Here is a 12,673-nt window from a genome sequence, read left to right on the forward strand (position 1 = left end):
CTGAAGCCAGTAGGGGAAGGGGCAGCGGACAGCCACTGCGGTGGAGCTGGTGGCAGCAGGAATCACAGTGGAGCTGGTGCCAGGGGCTGAGATAGCAGAGCCGGGAGAGGCTGGGGCAGCCTCAGAACCAGCACCAGCAGCCAGTCTAAGCCAGGAGCAGCAGGGACTTGCTGACACTTGCCTCTGCTGTGTCCAACACACTGGATTCTGACCTCACAGAAAAAAAATCCTTCTTTAAGCCATTTATGTCAGAAATTTTGTCCCAGCAGTGCACAAGTAACTAATGCAGTACAATTACCTTTTGTGATTAACTTCATTTAATTTGTACAACATTTCCAAACATCATCTGTCAGTGTGCGTGTGCGCATGCATATGTTGCTACGATCAAACCAGGGACCCTGTGCAATGAATGGTAGGCAAGCACTTTACTCTGAGCCATATCCTCAGCCATTGATTTTTTTTTTTTTTTTTGCCAGTCCTGGGGCTTGAATTCAGAGCCTGGGCACTGTCCTTGGCTTCTTTTTGCTCAAGGCTAGCACTCTACCACTTGAGCCACAGGGCCACCTCTGGCTTTTTCTGCTTATGTGGTACTGAGGAATTGAACCCAGGGCTTCATTCATGGTAGGCAGGCACTCTCCCACTGAGCCACATTCCCAGCCCCCCACCATTGACTTTTTGAGAAAGGATCTCTCTATGTATGTTGCCAAGGCCGGACTTGACCTTAAGATCATCCTGCCAAGTGCTAGGATTACAGACATGAACCATTATGCCCAGATATTTCACTCCTTTTAATAGCGAAATACTATTTTATTGCACGTGTATAACACATTTTGTTTATTCATTCATTCGTTGATGTATGTGGGGTTGTTTTGGCTTTTTAAACTACTGTAAGTAATGCTGCTGAGAATGTTTGTGTACACCTTTTTGTGTGGTCATGTGTCTTCAATTTTGTTTCAGTTCCCTGTTAAATGTGGAATGCTACCGGGAGTTGCCATGCTATGTTTAGCATTTTGACCAGACCGTTTTCCAAGACAGCCATGCCAGATTACAGCTGCATGGGAACTCTGTATTACTCTGACAATGACGCCGGCCCTGCTTGCCTTAGCCTTCAGAACATGGAAGGCTCAGGAGGCAGAACCCTGCCAGCTTCCATGCATCCCTTTTCTGAAGCTTTGCAAACTTTATTTATGTGTTAATTTTTTTGTCGATTGTGGGGCTTGAACTCAGGGCCTGGGAGCTGTCCCTGAGCTCTTCTGCTCAAGGTTAGTGCTCTATTACTTTGAGCCTCAGTGCCCCTTCCAGTTGTCTGGGAATTAATTTGAGATAAAAGTCTCACAGACTTACCTGCTGGGCTGGTTTTCAACCACAATCCTCAGATCTCAGCCTCTTGAATAGCTAGGATTTCTGGTGTGAGCCACTAGCACCCGGCTTTGCAAACTTTAATTGCCTGAAAAGCCTCTTTGGGCCTTTAGGTAATACCATGGTGATTTCTCTTTTTTGCTGAGGGGATGCTCAGGCCTGGCTCTTTCTAGCTGGAGAGGGACTGTCTGTGAGGAAGGCCCAGCATTCTGGCTCAGGGGAGAGGTACTGAGCGTCATTCACTGGGCTGTTTGCCAAGAGTTGTTCTTATTGTATAGGTGCTGCCAGGCATGTGTCTGCATGGCCTTGTCACCTCTCTGATGGATCCTGAGGCTTCCTGGCAGGGAGCTGGTGCTAGCTCTTGTAGGTGTCTACAGCATGAGGTGGGAGAGACATCTGGCCAGGTGGACAGAGACAGCGGGGGCAGGCTGCTTCCTCCCAGATGGCTGACTGATAACAGGTAGATGTTGGCTGTCTGCTCACAAGGGGCAGGTGAGCAGAGGCCTCCCGGCTCCATTCACTGTTCTTTTCGTGACTGGGCAAATGAGGTCTCTATTTGCAGCAGTTCAGACCTGCCTGCCAGATGAGGAAGGGCTTGTTTGCAAAAGCATCTGGATGCAGAAGGTAGACAATTTAGGCAGGTGGGGATTGGAAGGAAGGAGATTGCTAACCCCAGAGGAATTCCCTTGTGGGGAAGGGAAAATTACCAGCTGCACTTATTCTGCAGTTGGAGGAGGAAGGGCTCATTCCCTTCCTTCCTTCCTTCCTTCCTTCCTTCCTTCCTTCCTTCCTTCCTTCCTTCCTTCCTTCCCTCCTTCCCTCCTTCCCTCCTTCCCTCCTTCCTTCCTTCCTTCCTCCCTTCCTCCCTTCCTCCCTTCCTCCCTTCCTCCCTTCCTCCCTCCCTCCCTCCCTTCCTTCCTTCCTTCCTTCCTTCCTTCCTTCCTTCCTTCCTTCCTTCCTTCCTTCCTTCCTTCCTTTTTCCCTTCCTTCCTTTTTGAGTCTAGAGGGAATGTTTTGGGGAGGTATAGTGAAGAAACAGTCAGGAGAAACAATTCCATAAAGAACTTAGTGATGAATTAATGACTCTGCAGGGGTATCTCATATCTGACTGAAATATGTCCAGCCATTGGACATCTTTGATGGATGAGTGCCTCTTCCTTTTTCACATTGACTGAGGCCCTACTGTGTTCTAGGAGCTTTGTAGGATCCAGGGATTTAATGATGAGCAAAGCAAATATGAACATACAGAGTTGAGAGCCTGATGTGGTGGAATATTAATTCACTGATTGCAGGGGTCGGTGCAGGGAGGGCCCTGAAGGCTGACATTAGAGAGTATTCAAAAGAAATGATTTAGTGGGCTATGGAGGATGACCTTAATAGCAGGCAGATGTCTGATAGAGGGAAAAGGGACATTGAAGGAATAAAGAGGAATTTCCAAGGAGTAGGGGCTGTACCAAGCCCTTCATATACTAGCTTGAGCCTCTGAAGGTCATTCTGATTTTGTATTTTTTGTTTTTGTTTTTGCTTTTGTTTTTGTTTTTTGCCAGTCCTGGGCCTTGGACTCAGGGACTGAGCACTATCCCTGTCTTCTTTTTGCTCAAGACTAGCACTCTGCCACTTGAGCCACAGTGCCACTTCTGGCCGTTTTTATATATGTGGTGCTGGGGAGTCGAACCCAGGGCTTCATGTATACGAGACAAGCACTCTTGCCACTAGGGCATATTCCCAGCCCTGATTTTGTATTTTTGATGAACTCTAGGTAACCACACTTCCCCCTCTTGTACCTGAAGAGAAGACCCCCAATTTCTACTGACCCAGACTTACCACTGAACTAAGTGCTGAGTACACTGACTGCTACTGGCTTAGGCCTTGAAAGTTAGCTAGCTGGTCTATGGCCTCCAGAGTGTGGTTTTTTGACTCCTATATACACATCATCTATGGGATAATGGTTTAAAAACTCCAGGCTCCAGGTCTCATCTCAGAGCTCCAGAATTGGAAATCTGTGTTTTGGGGATGAGAGCAGTGGTTGGGTCTAGGAAGGAGTTAGCATTTTAAGCGAGTGGGGGAAGGGACTACTATGCAAACCTTATTATGCAAACTATATGGCTGCTGTAACAAGTTGAAAAGAAGAGTTTCTTGGATTTGTCTGCCTGGGCTCACTCTGAAATGTGATTCTCTGATCTCACCTAAGATTTATAGGTGTGAGCCACCAGTGCCAGGCCTCTGCCACCTTCTTCTTCTTTTTTTTTTTTTTCTGCCAGTCCCGGGCCTTGGACTCAGGGCCTGAGCACTGTCCCTGGCTTCTTTTTGCTCAAGGCTAGCACTCTGCCACTTGAGTCACAGCGCCGCTTGTGGCCATTTTCTGTATATGTAGTGCTGGGGAATTGAACCCAGGGCTTCATGTATATGGGGCAAGCACGCTTGCCACTAGGCCATATTCCCAGCCCCTCTGCCACCTTCTTATGAGCACATTTGTGCTTCCTTAGGGCCATGATAATCTCCCCACGTCAAGTTCCTTCATTTCATTATATTAGCAAACAATCTTTTCTCAAATAAGGTAATATTTGCAAGTTCTAAAGATTAGGACCTGGAATCTTTGGGGATTCCTTTTCCAGTCACCACACCCACCAGTGTTCAAGTCATTAACACCATCTACATTCTTCAGGTAGACAAGCATAGGAGATTGGAGCCCAGAGACAGTCATGTATCTAAGGTAACACAGCCTGAAATTCACTTCTGAAGCAAGAACCAAGACTTCCAGGCTTCTAGCTCTTTTTTTTTTTTTGGTTCTGGCTCTGAGGAATGATGCTCTCTGACATCTACTGAAAGATTTTCATGCAAATCCCATCTACAACCTCATCATTCTTCCAAATGACCACATAAGGTCAGTTCTCTGATTATCTGCCATTGTACAGATGAGGAAATTAAGAGGGGAGAAAAGAGGTTAAATAACTTGCTCAAGGTGGCAGAGCTAATTACTGGTGGAGCCAGGATAGAAACTCAGTCAGAGGCCAAACCTTCATTCATGAGTAGAACAACCTCTAATTGGGCTTACTACAAATCTACTTCATGAATCGCTCTTCTCTGATGTTTTTTTTGCCCTTCTAGAAAATATGGAGCTCAAGTTTTCTAGCAGAAAGAGAGACCTCTGTAGCCACTGTTCCTCCCCTTTGCTCAGGATGACTTCTCTAGTTTCTTGGTGAATTTTAGCCTCACCAAGAGATCTCATCTCAGCCAAGGACCCAATTGCAGCCTGAGTAGGCTTTGAAGAGGGAGGGCATGACCTAGGTCCTAATGAATTTCTTAGGCTAATAGCCTAGGACAGACACTAGAAGGTTCCCAGGGTACAGACTGCGAAAAGCAGCAGAAGGTGTGGCAAACTCATTTACTCCCTGAGTACATATGTGGTCCTGGCTGACTCACTTTCCTCTGAAGAAGGCCTCAGGCAAAATGTTTACCTGTTCCACCTGCCTCATGCTGCCTCCCAGCTCCCCTCCCAGTGGGACAAGTGGCAGAGTTCGGAGCAGTTCTGCCTTCCTAGTCACCCCACAGAGCCCACAGCCATGGCAGCCCTGGCGGCTAGGCTATCCAAGCAGCGAGCAGCTGCTGAAGGCCTTGGCTCCCACCAGAAAGCTGTGAAATACCTGAGCCAGGATTTTGAAGCGTTGAAGAAACAGTGCTTGGACTCAGGGGTCCTATTTAAAGACCCAGAATTCCCCGCATGTCCATCAGCCTTGGGCTACAAGGATCTGGGACCAGGCTCCCTCCAAACTCAAGGCATTGTCTGGAAGCGACCCACGGTAAGGAGGTGGGCTTATGGCTGGCTATCACACAGGATGGAGTTAAGGAAGACGTTGAAGAAATCTTGGTGGTGGGTTGTATTTCTGGATCCTATATTTCAGCCTCTTCTCCCTTTGCTTTCTATTTTTAGACAAAGACTATGCAATGCTTTGAAATGGGGCAAGTTTCATATGAATACTGGTTCTGATGAAGTAGCCTTAGGCAGTAGCTTAATCTCTGTGAGCCTCAGTTTTCTCATCTGGAAAGTGCTACTGCTGATAGTATTTTTTAGTTAGTGTGAGAACTAGAGACAAATCCCAGGGTGTCATGGCCAGCATATCAGAGGCACAGAATTCATGGTAGTTATCATTGCATAGGGCCAGGCAATTATACACAGCAACAAATCAATGCTGGTCACCGTCAGCCCTGGGTAAGCTATGCTAACATCTTTGCTGAAAAGTGTAAGATTGCTTAAGGTCATAGGGGGGTCCGTGTTCCATCAAGGCTGGTGGGTCATTGCATGATCTAATTTAGGTATCAGTTAACATTTGGCTATTTTCTTTACTTCCTTTGACATTCACAGAGCTTATAACCTCACCACATTATTCCCTCTGCTTCATCCCTGTCTTTACATGGTCTCACTGCCTAGATAGGTAATTTTAGACTACGGGCTGATTTGTGCCTGTCAACAGGGGTAATAACATTCAGAGGTTAAGGCATGGAAAGCTGATTAACATGGAACTGAATGATTCCTTGTTGGAGTTTTCAACTGCCTGTTAAATAAATGTGTGTCAAAACTTAACCTCTCCATGCCCCATGATCTCAGGGTTGCTTTCAGCCACACTCACGCTGGTGTTCCACAAAGACTCACTACAGGACACAGCCTTGTCCCCTCTAGTCTTGCAGAATGTTAAATAGACTCCCGAGTCAGCAAGCATTCTGGTTCTGTCTCTGCTGGGGATGTGCCTCAGATCCTGAGAAAGTGAACCCATTCCTAAATACTTTGATTTTTCTCACCACGAAGCTTCTCAGGGCCCGACCAACAGATGGAGAATAGGCATTACAAATGCCTTCACTGCTTGTATGTATGTATTCAAAAATTGTGGTAAAATATAGAAAATACAAAATTTACCATCAACTTCTTAACTGGTGTGTGTGTGTGTGTGTGTGTGTGTGTGTATGTGTGTGAGCGCGCATGTGTGTGTGAAAGAGAGAGAGAGAGAGAGAGAGTATGTGTGTCCTGGGGCTTAAACTTAGAGCCTAAGTACTGTCTTTAGCTTTTTCCCTTAAGACTGATACTCCACTTCAGCCACAGCTCTACTTCCAGCTTTTTGGTGGTTAATTGGAGATAAGACTCTTATGTCTTCAAACACTGATCCTCAGATCTCAGCCTCTTGAGTCATTATGATTATAGGCATGAGCCATGGGCACCTGTTACTCTGCTTATTTTTATTAGTGTATATTAGCTGTACAAAATAATGGATTTCATTGTGTCTTTGCTATACATGCATTGCACTATTCTCTCTTATTTTTTCCTGTCACCTTATTTTCCTCTTCTGTACTCAAATAGTCTTTTTTTCTCACCTCTAGATTCCATATATGAGAGAAAACTTGCTATCATTGGCTTTCTAAGTCTGGTTTATTTAGTAATACATTTTCCTGCAAAGGACAGATTTTCATACTTTATGGCTGGATAGGGTGTCACGATGCATCTATGCCACATTTTCTTCATCTACCCGTTGATTGGCACTTAGGCTGATTCCGTAACTTTGCTATTATAAATAGTGCTGTACTGGGGCTGGGGATGTAGCCTAGTGGCAAGAGTGCCTGCCTCGGATACACGAGGCCCTAGGTTCGATTCCCCAGCACCACGTATACAGAAAACGGCCAGAAGAGGCGCTGTGGCTCAAGTGGCAGAGTGCTAGCCTTGAGTGGGAAGAAGCCAGGGACAGTGCTCAGGCCCTGAGTCCAAGGCCCACGACTGGCCAAAAAAAAAAAAAAAAAAAAAAAAAAAAAAAAAAAAAAAAAATAGTGCTGTACTGTCAGAGCTCAGTATCTCACTTAGGAGATGGCGTTCATTCTCTTCGATGTATACGCAGGAATGGCATAATTGTTTCTATTTATTCTTCAAGTTGCAAAACAGAAGGGTCGAGGTCAAACCTGGGTTCTCAAGATGAGCTTTATTTGTGATTCAAAATCTGAAGACAGTTTCTGTCCACTTGTATTGGCCCAGAGCTGTAGTCCTATCACAGTCGGTGCCTGGCTGTGTAGATCTGGAAATGCTCTTAGCACCTGCAACTCAGCTTCCTCATTTCCTTGCTCCCCCCTTCCCCCCACCACGCTGCGTCAGTACCCAACCCTGTTCTGAAGATGTGAGTAATGTGCTAGAGGGCTTGGTGCAGCCTCCTCAGTGATATTCTTCTCGGTCTAAGGTGTACTTTCTTTCTTTTTAATTAAGCAGCTTATTGATCCTCAGGAGAAATACAGAGAGATAGGAGTGAGGCCATGCCAGATGCACAATAAAGACTGAAGATGAGAGGCATGTGGAAAGGATGAATAACTGGGAAGTTAAGAAAAGGATGCAGGGAATGTGGCTTAGTGGTAGAGTGCTTGCCTAGCATGCATGAAGCCCCGGGTTCAGTTACTCAGTGCCACATAAGCAGAAAAAGCTGGAAGTGGCACTGTGACTCAAGTGGTAGAGTGCTAACCTTGAGCAAAAAGAAGCCAGGGACAGTGCTCAGGCCCTGAGTTCAAGCCCCAGGACTGGCAAAAAAAAAAAAAAAAGGATGCAGAAGAATGGAAGTTCTAAACTAACTAAAACTCCTCTTTGGATATAAGTCTTTACTTGTCTCTCCCTGACTACTGAAGCGCCATAAAGATCCCTTACCAGCACCTGCTGGTGATGGTGAGCAGTAGCTGAAGTGGAAATTCTAGAGAATTTCTCTCTCTTTCTTCCCTCCCTCCCTCCTTTCTTCCTTTCCTTTTCATTTCCTTTCCTTCCTTCCTCTCTCCTTCCTTCCTTCCTTCCTTCCTTCCTTCCTTTCTTTCTTTCTTTCTCTCTTTTTCTCTTTCTCTCTCTTTTCTTTCTTTCTTTCTTTCTTTCTCTCTTTCTTTCTCTTTCTTTCTTTCTTTCTTTCTTTCTCTCTTTCTCTCTTTCTTTCTCTTTCTTTCTCTCTTTCTCTCTCTCTTTCTCTCTTTCTCTCTCTCTTTCTCTCTCTCTTTCTCTCTTTGTCTCTTTCTCTCTCTTTCTTTCTTTCTTTCTTTCTCTCTTTCTCTCTCTCTTTCTTTCTTTCTTTCTTTCTTTCTTTCTTTCTTTCTTCTTCTTTCTTTCTTTCTTTCTTTCTTTCTTTCTTTCTTTCTTCTTTCTTTCTTTCTTTCTTTCTTTCTTTCTTTCCTTCCTTGTTGTTCCTCTCTCCCAGCAGTACCAGGTGTGGAATGGAGAGTTAGTAAACCCTTGTTGGGTAGACAAAGAAAGAATGAGGTAAGGGCTGGAGCATGGCTCAACTGGTAAAGCCCTTGCCTAGCAAGTATAAAGCCCTGAGTTCAAATCCCAGTAAAACACACACACACACACACACACACACACACACACACACACACACACACAGAGCCTAAAGCATCTTGTTCCTGCACAGAGTCTGGGGTGTGACCTTGCCTGTGGGCAGATGCCCAGTTGGAGGCAGGTGAGTGGAGGAAGTGCAGGTCAGACACGTGGCTCTCAGAGATGAGTTCTCTGCTTCCTGACACCTCCATGATCTCATCAGCAATGGGATCATTATTCCTTAATCAAGTATTTAATGAGTGTCCACAGGGTGCGTAGCATTTTGATGAACATTACTCTAATCATCTCTCTGTGTAAATAGGGGTGTTGTCTGAATCATATTTCATTGTATTATTATCTCAGCCTTTGCCTTTCTCCTATATCCCCCACACCCTACCATCTTTCCACACCCACAGAGTAATAAAAATACTGGTCACAGCAGGGGCTCTGGGCTCCAGTTCCTGCTCTGGGGAGTTCTAGTTGTGCGATTCTGGCCAGTCTCTGGGCTTCAGGGACCCACATTGGGGTCTCTGCAATAAAATGCATTTGTGATAAACTTACCTCCCAGCATTGTTTTCTTTTTCCTGCTCTGAATTCCATGCCTCTGATATTCTTCACCCAGACAGCCTCTGTTATCACTGGGGCATCTCATGATTTTTGTTTTGTCCTATATTACTTTCAGGAATTGTGTCCAAACCCTCAGTTTATCATTGGTGGAGCCACACGCACAGACATCCGTCAGGGTGGTCTAGGTGAGTAACTGGGGTGAGTCTTATTTGTTCTGGCAGAGGACAGGTGAGAATGTGTAATGAGCAACATCAGATTAAGATGTTAGCCTTGACTAGCTAAATTCCACAGGTGGTTTGGCCATGTAAGACTGTGGTTTTTGAGGCTGTATCGGTCACTATGGAGCTGAATACTTCAACCAACTTCTGGTTCTCCTTCAACAGAGATTTTTCTGCCAGCTTATTCAGACTCTTTCATGTTAGAGCAAGAAGCCAGGACTAGATACACAGAGCAGATCACTATAAACTATGATGTGTGGTCTTTTTCACAGTTGTCCTTAAGCAGACATAGGTACCTATGAAGTGACTGTGTCTATGTAATTGTAGATGGTCAGAGTAGAAAGCTATAATTAGTAAGAAAATAAAAATGTGAGTTTTGTAGTCAAACGTTCTTTCACAGAGCTAGGATCCTGGAATCCAGAAGGGGACTAAGGATATATCTTAGTGGTAGAGCATATACTTAGCAAGTATGAGGCCCTGAATTTAACCCTCAGTACAAAAAATGAGCTCACAAAAACAGGAGAGGAAAAAACCCCTCATTATTTCTCAAGCTATCATATTCTTTTTCAAGTCAGGTAGAATTGAGCTTAGGAAATAATTTCATTTTGATAAGTATAAGACTCAATTGTCACAAATGTGACATCCTTGATGTCAAATTGACTTTGCTGATCTCTTAACTATCTCACAGGTGAGAGTTTCTATACAGAGTTGAGCAGTTCTTTGCATTTTATTGGACAACATGACCCTGAGTTGAATTTGATGGGCTTCCATTGCTGTTTACTTACCACTGCATGGTTGAAGTCCTTAACGTGCATGTAACTAGAACAATAAAATCGGTTGCAATTGTTTTAAGAAGGGGAGAGGAGAGATACGGGAAAGTGACAGAGGGGGTAAGTTTGTTTGATCATGGTACTTTGTATGCACCCATGGAATTGTCACAATGAAACTCCTCTTGTACAATTAATAGATACTAATAAAAATATTTTTAAAAATAGGGCTGGAGATGAAGGGAAGGAATAAATGGAATTTAACTGGCAAAAAGCCACCAACAAATAGAAATCTCAGCACTCATGCTCACCCCGTAACCTTTTCTTTCTTAGGAAGTGTCCCTTCCTTCTCTTTCCTCCTTTTCCAGCCCCCCAAAACCCTTTTCTCTTCAGCCTGTTGAAAGCCATTATGACTCTGAAAGTAGTATTTTAAGTACTTCCAGTGTTCTGTCTCACAGAGAGTATAGCAAATGTTCCCCTAGTCAAAGCTCACGGAGTATGGCTGCAAATCACAGAGAACAATTTGGGGTGTGTGACCTGCCCCCCATAAGCCACGGCCTTCATCTCCCAAGCTCTAAGGGCTCACAGAGCGGTAGAATTCTGACCTTTCCTGTTCTGGGTGAGTGTGCAGTGCCTTTTCACTTTAAGTTAAACAGTTCACCTCATTTAGCACATGTCTCAGGGAGACACAACTTCGAATGTCTGCTTGTAATATCTACTTGGAGAGATGTAACTTTGGGAAGGCTTTTAATAAGTGCTTTTTCATTGATTGACAGGGAGGGATTGTCCTTTGGATAGTTTTAAACGGAAGAGATCTGAGGGCGCCCCAGAAGGGGCGGGGCAGAGGAGTGTTATCATGGAGAGTGTGCATGGTGGATGGAAACCAAGGCCAGAAGAGCAGGAAATGAGCCTAATTCTCAGAATCCCCCTCACATCCAAGCCAGTGAGGCAGCCACCACTATGGTAGAAAACTGAGTGGAGCAGAATTGGGCTGTTGACTCTCTGAGAAGGACCTGGTGCTTGGACAGAGTCTGAGCCAAGTTCAGCAGATCAAACCTCAGCAGGCAGAGAAGTAGGGAGTGCTCACAACTCAGTCCTGGGGAGCAGGGAGAAGACATGGCTGAGTGGCCACTATCTGCGTGACCTGTGAGATCTGAGCCACGGCTGGTCCTGAACAAGGCGTGCCTTATACAGAGATGAGGAGGGGGTTCTGGAAGAACAAGGGGCCTCAACAAGCAGCAATTGTTGAATTAGGGTAGGGCTTGCATTAATGGTTGGTTTATACTTTGTTGGCTTTTCAAAGTTCACCTCAGCTTCACGGTGGCTACTCCAGGTTTTAAATTTAATTTTATTATTATTTTTAGCAATGAGCTATATAATGAAGAAGGTAAATGATGTCATTTTTCCACAGAGTTCTACATTATTATTTTATTATTTAGAGTATGAAAATTAAAACAACTGAAATGTACCTAGTGAAAAAATATACTTCTCACCTGTCTCCTTCTGGTCTCCATCTGCTTCATTGTAACTGCCTTGTAACTGCTTTTCAACCATTCCTCCAGTGCTTCTTTATGTAAATTAATGTAAATAGATGCATATATTCTAATTTATATCCCTTTCTTACATTGAAGTAGCATACTAGAAGTATTGTTTGCACCACTATTTGCTATTGTTTCATTTTAGCAAATATCTTTCCATATCTATCTATAAAGACCTTTGTTCTTTTTGCTTTGTTTGGTTTGGTTGAGACCAAAAAAAGAAAAGGACTAGGTTGGCCAAACTAGTCTGGCGCTCAAGATCCTCCTGTCTCAGCCTCCTGAGTGCTGGGATTACAGCATGTGTTACCACACCAGGTTTGGTATACTTTTCTTTAGGTGTTGGTACTTAAGGTAGAACTGATGGGAAAACCCTTTACTCTGTGAGCCATGCTTCAGGCCTCTTGTGCACTTTGATCTATGGGCCTACACTCTCTGCCTTATATATAATTATTAAGATGCTTGAGTAGATCCTAAATCAGGGGCTGCTTGTGTTTTTCTTTCTTGCTTATGAGTTCTACTCTTGATAAGCAGGCTGCATTAGGCATCTAGAGTAAATATAACCTGAACTACTTACTAAGTGTCATGCAGACAAACCACTTGTCCGCATTGCTCTGTTCCCAGCATGCTGACACTGCTGAGGAGGAATACAAAGGTGTTTCAAGATGCTTACTGACCCTCAATAATGGACAATTGTTCTAGAAATAGACCCTAAATGGACCCTTAATGGCAGCTGTGGAGAAAGGCACAGAGAGAAGCCCTTACGTAACTGCTCACTAGATCCTATGGTCCCTACTGGCATTCTAAGAGCTGGCCTGTGTCTTGAAGCTCAGCAGTAACTGTGAAGTCTATCTGCCACCAGACTCCAGTTCTTACCTTTGCTCATCTGCAGGCAGGGAAATACTA

The 12,673-nt window shown here is 44.5% G+C and overlaps 1 protein-coding gene across 1 annotated transcript in view; it reads left to right on the plus strand.

Moving 5' to 3' along the window:
• The first annotated feature begins 4,920 nt into the window (after nt 1-4,920).
• Nucleotides 4,921-12,673, plus strand: part of Capn8 (calpain 8) — a 65,064-nt gene continuing 57,311 nt past the window's right edge. Inside the window, exons 1-2 of the mRNA XM_048356821.1 lie at nt 4,921-5,159; nt 9,363-9,432. Coding sequence (XP_048212778.1) covers nt 4,923-5,159; nt 9,363-9,432 — 307 coding nt within the window. The 5' untranslated portion in view covers nt 4,921-4,922. The remainder of the gene's footprint in view (nt 5,160-9,362; nt 9,433-12,673) is intronic.

This window comes from Perognathus longimembris, chromosome 11 (genome assembly GCF_023159225.1).
Source record: "Perognathus longimembris pacificus isolate PPM17 chromosome 11, ASM2315922v1, whole genome shotgun sequence".
NCBI lineage: Eukaryota > Metazoa > Chordata > Mammalia > Rodentia > Heteromyidae > Perognathus > Perognathus longimembris.